This window comes from Pteropus alecto, unplaced genomic scaffold (genome assembly GCF_000325575.1).
Source record: "Pteropus alecto unplaced genomic scaffold, ASM32557v1 scaffold60, whole genome shotgun sequence".
Classification (NCBI taxonomy): domain Eukaryota; kingdom Metazoa; phylum Chordata; class Mammalia; order Chiroptera; family Pteropodidae; genus Pteropus; species Pteropus alecto.
Window position 1 is genome coordinate 2,254,289 of NW_006430726.1, and position 5,569 is coordinate 2,259,857.

Here is a 5,569-nt window from a genome sequence, read left to right on the forward strand (position 1 = left end):
AAAAGCCGCCAAGCCAGGGCTCGGCAATTAGTGCTGGAGTAAGTGATCATCTTGTGATTGCTCAGCTGGGGCCTGAAGACTGGTAAATGCATTTAGGGGACAGAAATAGAAGATGCTGTGAGACGGCAGAGAAACCTGGCCCACTTGCCAGGAGAAAATGTCCCGGAACTGCCGGGAAATTCGCTCAGTTGGATTTGGGGTGCGTCTTCACGAATGGGAAAGTGAATGAATAAACCCGTCGGTGAGGCCGTGCCTACGACTCACTCTCTTGACTCTGGATGACCAGCCCCCGCCAGTGCTTATCACAGCCCCTCGCCAGGCGCTGACCCTTCCCACCAAACTGCCCATCCGGTTCGCCCCCACTGTGCGGTCAGGCCCAAACTGCAGGGGACTGCCAGGGACCCATCCTTCATGCTCTCAGTCCCCCTAGAGCCCATAGCAAGTACTTTGGCAAGAGCTGGCCAATGCGTCCAGGAGAAAATGGGCCCAAGGTCACGGGGAGGCTCCCTGGTACCATCAGAACCTACTCCAAGGAGATGCTCTGCCCCCAGAGCCTTGAGAATCTTGCAAAGCTCCACCGGCCTGTCACAGCCACGGTCCAGCAGACCGCAGATCATCCCCAAGAGACGGTGGGTCACAGCCCTCATCTGAAACCTCAAGGGTAAGTCAAAGACATGTTCCAGTAAGACCCACTGCAGGGACACCTGTAACCCGAGATGCAGACCTGCTCCCACTGCTGTGGCTCCTAGAAACGTGATGGGTTGCCAGGGCAATCATGTGATCGCCCACTCGATCGCCTGTTTGCCCACTCGATCACGTGATTGCCCTCTCACGATTTCCCTGAGAGCTGTGGGTGACACAATGTCCTAGACGGCTCTAGGACCCGAGTACCCAGCCACTGTCCCAAAGGGCACAGAGCTTCTCCCATGCCGACAACTTCTCTCCCCCAGGGATGACCCTAGAGCACAAACTAGCCCTCCACGTGTCGTCTTCTCACAGAGAAGGCCTGTTTGGCCCACGGAGTTAAGAGGTTTTACTTTGAGTTGACAAGATTTAAAACTTAAGAGGTTGCACTGGACCTCCAACTCTTATTAAAACAAAAAAACAAAAAAACAAACAAACAAAAAAAAACACTAAGTCTGGGCCCTCCACGCAGCAGCGCTCAGCTGGAATGGCTTACTGGCTGCCCCTCAGAGGGGACATGTGGTCCTCGGCCTCCACTACCCTCCCAATACGCCGCAGGCATTTAGCTTCATGACCCTTCTATGAGATAAAAGGGAGACTTCTCAAAGGTCAAAGCTTCCTCCCCTGGGAAAACAACAAAAAAAACCCAGTAAGTCTGGGTCCTCCACGCAGCAGCGCTCAGCTGGAATGGCTTACTGGCTGCCCCTCAGAGGGGACATGTGGTCCTCGGCCTCCACTACCCTCCCAATACGCCGCAGGCATTTAGCTTCATGACCCTTCTATGAGATAAAAGGGAGACTTCTCAAAGGTCAAAGCTTCCTCCCCTGGGATATTTTACATGAAACTCAGATCCCTGATAAAATAAACACCTGGAACATCTGGTCCAAGACCCTCCTCTGGCCCCGGCCACGCCTGCAGCTGCGAAGAACACACATCGGGAGATTCCCACTACAGAGGCCCAACGAGGGCAGGGGGCGACAGCTCGATGAGACAGTTGAAAGGGAGGTCTCGGTCCCCTGCAGCCAATAACACATCAGGCCCCGAGCAACGGCCACGCACCGTGCTACTTCCAGAGGGAGGAAAGAAAGTTCAGCACGAGGCAGGGGTGGCCGTAACCAATAAAAAAATATTTATCGAGAACTCACTGCGTGCTTGGGAAAACACACAGAGGCCTGGAGGTGAGGCCAGCCACCCACCACCACAATTTTCCATGATCTCATCTCTTTCTCTACCTCCCCTCCCTGCCGCTTCCCAAGAGCTTCCTTAGATGCCCTGCCTCTTCTTACGAGGCTCCTATCCGGCCCGGCTGCCCTTCCATGATCACATGCAAAGTGCCTCCACCATACACTCTCAGGCGGCCCAAGGAAAGGCCGTCTGCACGTCGTTACTCCATTTCTCCCCTAACACAGCAGACACCACCCCCCTGGCTCCGTGGAATCTCTGCTCTTGGGGCACATGCCCAGTAGACAGGTGGCCACGGTAGCCACTATCCTTGGCCAGGCAGCAAGCACCCTGTGGGTGCAGTAGTTTGGCACTTCCCCCCCATCAGCCACCCTGAGCTTCCTTTCAAGCCCACCTTCTCCCCAGGAAATTGTGGTTCTGCATCGAATCCCAGAGTCTCCAGCCCAGAACTAGGCTAGGAGAAGAAGCACCAAGTTCGTGTGATTCTGCCCTGCAGGTGTAGCCAGAGCCAACGCTGAGGTGGGCCCTTCACCATCAGACACCGCGGGCCAGGGGAGGAAAAGAGGGGGAGGGGGGCACAGGCAGCCACCCCACTCAGAGCCATGTGACCTGCAACGTGTCCCAAAGCCATGTGACCGCATATGCAGGTGTCTCTACTCCCGTGGGCTCTTTTGCATCGAACCCAGAACCTACTTAGACATAGCTTCTGGTCGGGCCCGGCCTTCCCTCTTCTTTCAACCCCAAGTCCCCCACACGCACACTCAGGGACCTACAAATGGTCTCTGAAGGGCAGTATCCGCGACCTATCTGAGTGGAATTTCTTATCATTCACGTTCCCATAAACCTTCATCACTAAAAGTGAGCAAGCCTGGAGGTCAGGACCCCCCGCCGTCTAAGCCCTGGTACTCGGCTCTTCCTTCCGACAGGAACCATAGAAATCATCATATCCCAAACCTTCATTTTAAGAGGCACAATCTGAGGCCCAGAGAAGGTAAGGGACTCGCCCCAGGGCACACGGTGGCAAATCCGGGTCTCGAGCCCAGGCCTCCGGCTTCACCGCCCAGGACTCCCCCTCCCCGCCCGGCCCCTGCGGCCCAAGGCCCAGCTCTACTCACATATAGCGCAAGTGGGGGTTCTTGGCAAAGGCTCTGGGCTGGATGCTCCGAAGTCCTGAGTTCTTGATGGTCCTGGAGAGAGAGGAGGAGGGTCAGCAGAGCCTTCCGGGACACTGTGTCATCCACAGCTCTCAGGGGCAGAGGGACATCTGCTCCGGGCTGAGGCTGACAGGAAGTCAGGCCAAGACTGGACCCACAGCCACCTCGGTGAAGCGAGTGCTTTTCTTCATCGTCGGTATCACTGGGTGGTCCAACTGAGGATGCCAAGCTGGGGGGCACCTGGGCTCACACCTGGGGGGCAGTTCGGGATGTGAGTGGGCAGTGCCGGTGGCTGTCCTCTACCCAGCCTGGTTAGTGTGCAAGAATGGGGCTCCTGCTTAAGAATGTGGCCCAGTGACTACAAGCCCCTTCTGTGCCTCCCCTCCCCACCCCCAAATCCCCAGTCACTAGCAGTGAAGTCCAGAGGAGGAGGTGGCCGGAGAATTTCCTGCTCTGGGGACCACCAGTCAAACAGAGGGCTGAAGAAAGAACACCAGCTTGGGAGACCTGGGTTCGGGTCCTGCCCTGAAACTCTGAGCTCCAGGGTGAGATGTCACACAGCCCCCGCGTCTCCAGGCTTAGGGGAAGCGCGGGCAAGTGAGGCTGGCCGTAGAGGTCCCCGACATGTCTTAAGCGGGTGGTGCCGACTCTGCTGGGAGAGGAAGCACAGGAACCGCAGACAGCAGCCCTGCAGTGCCCTCACCCAGCCTCGGCAGGCGGCTAGGCGGCCCCTCTTCCTCCACCCCGTGAGGCCCCTCGGGCACTGGGTGCACTCACAGCTTCTGGAGGCCAGTGTAGAGCTCCATGTCCACGGCGTTGAGCGTGTGCAGGCCGCGCCAGTTCTCTATGTGTCTGCAGGGGAGGAGGGAACACAGAGCGTGGGTCAGCTGTGGGGCCTGAAAGGCGCTGGATCCATCACGCACGAGCCAGGCCTTGCACCGAGTCACCAAATACCTCCGGGTCTCAGCTTCTCTCCCGGCGTGGTGACATGCGCACCACCTGCCTGACGTGATCACTGTGGGGCCAAAGCACCTGGCCCACGGACAGTGTTTAACGTCGCCCTCAGCTCCAGACTCTACGCCTTAGACACCTGAAACCCAATGTCCCTGCTGGTCGTCGTCACTTAGTCCCCTTCGTTCCCTCTCCTGGGCTTTTCCTTTGTAGGATTTCCTAAGAACAGTTCCTGCCCGTAAGGACAATACAAATGACATGGTGAGAAAAGGGAAGTGGGGGGCTCGCTGGCGGGCGTGGCCAGGAGAGACACACCCCCACCTCGCGATGTCCACACACGGATGGCCCCACCGGGTGACTGCAGCCCAAACCCTCCAGAGGTCGAGAACACCATGACTTGATTTCACAGAACTGACTCCACGGAGGGGACGACCGAGGGACCGGGGAGACACCAGGGTGTCAGGGAAAGAAGGTGAGTCTGGCAGTCAAGGAGCCCAATTCTGGCCTCGTCTCTGCGACCTGAGTGGCCGGCAGCTTTGGTCGAGAGCTCCGACCTCCCTGGGCCTCCGTCTGTGGAGAGGAGACCGCACGAGATCAGCGTTTCTCCCCTTCTCGTCACAAACATCTGCGTTTAGCACTTTCTCCCGCGAGACCTCGTGTTTAAGGAGGTTCGTGTCAAGCAAACACACTACGTTTATTAAGCACTAATGAATTCATCCTCTCGGACTTAGTAATCAAAGATATCAATCACCGTTAACCAGAGCTTTTTATCAACATATATAAACCAGCGCTAACTCATCCTGTAGATGATTTCCAACCCAAAGCAAAGAAACGCGAAAGTTCTGTAAGCAAGGGAGGGTTTGTCATGGGTGTGGGGTTTGATTTCGGTATGTTTTGGGTGTTGCTTTTTTTTTTTAATTGACGAAATCCTCTATTACTGCTCTTGGGGTCCCCAGGTCCAGGGCCAGCAGACTACTGATTACAGAGGCCCTTTCCAGCTCCGGAGCTGTGTGAGGTTACGATTCCTCACGCCTCCACCCCAAGGAGCTCCAACAGGGCTCAGGGGAAGGCCTGCTGCTGCCCCCCGCCCTCCCACGATCTGACTCTCCTGCCAGTGCCCCCAAGGTCTAAGCACCCTCGGCGAGAAGTGCAGAGAGGTAACAGCTCGTCCTGCGACAGAGCTACCCGAGGCACACTCAGAGGCACACTCAGGCCAGGAACGTGGCAGCCACCTCGCCCCGACATCGCCTCCCCGGCCCCACCACACCCGTGGCTCTGCCATCTGCCACCGAGTGGAGCCAGAGCCAGAAAGTGTGTAGGGTGGCAGTGGCCGGGGTCTCTGGAAGAATTTCAGAGCTGCGTGGTGACAAGGTATGCTGAGAGCCTGTTTAGTATCACATTCTCTTGGGGCCCCTGCTGAGCAGCCAGACACATGGACATCTGCTGGGGACATGGACCAGGTGGCCAGCTCAGCATCAAATTCTAAGGCCAAAGTCTCCCCTTGGAAGCCTCGCAGGCATAGACCATTTACTTGATCTGGTCCCACCAGGGCAGGGCCCCTGGCTCCAGTTCTGATGAAAAGGAAGCCCAGAAGGAGA

At 57.0% G+C, this 5,569-nt stretch overlaps 1 protein-coding gene across 6 annotated transcripts in view; it reads right to left on the bottom strand.

The window, feature by feature from the left end:
• Positions 1-5,569, bottom strand: part of NTRK3 (neurotrophic receptor tyrosine kinase 3) — a 317,641-nt gene that overhangs the window by 255,094 nt on the left and 56,978 nt on the right. For all 6 annotated transcript variants that reach the window (XM_006905249.2, XM_006905251.1, XM_006905250.1 and 3 more), the window contains exons 2-3: positions 3,798-3,872; positions 2,982-3,053 (exon numbers count right to left, since the gene is read on the bottom strand). In XM_006905249.2, the coding sequence (XP_006905311.1) occupies positions 2,982-3,053; positions 3,798-3,872 (147 nt within the window). The remainder of the gene's footprint in view (positions 1-2,981; positions 3,054-3,797; positions 3,873-5,569) is intronic.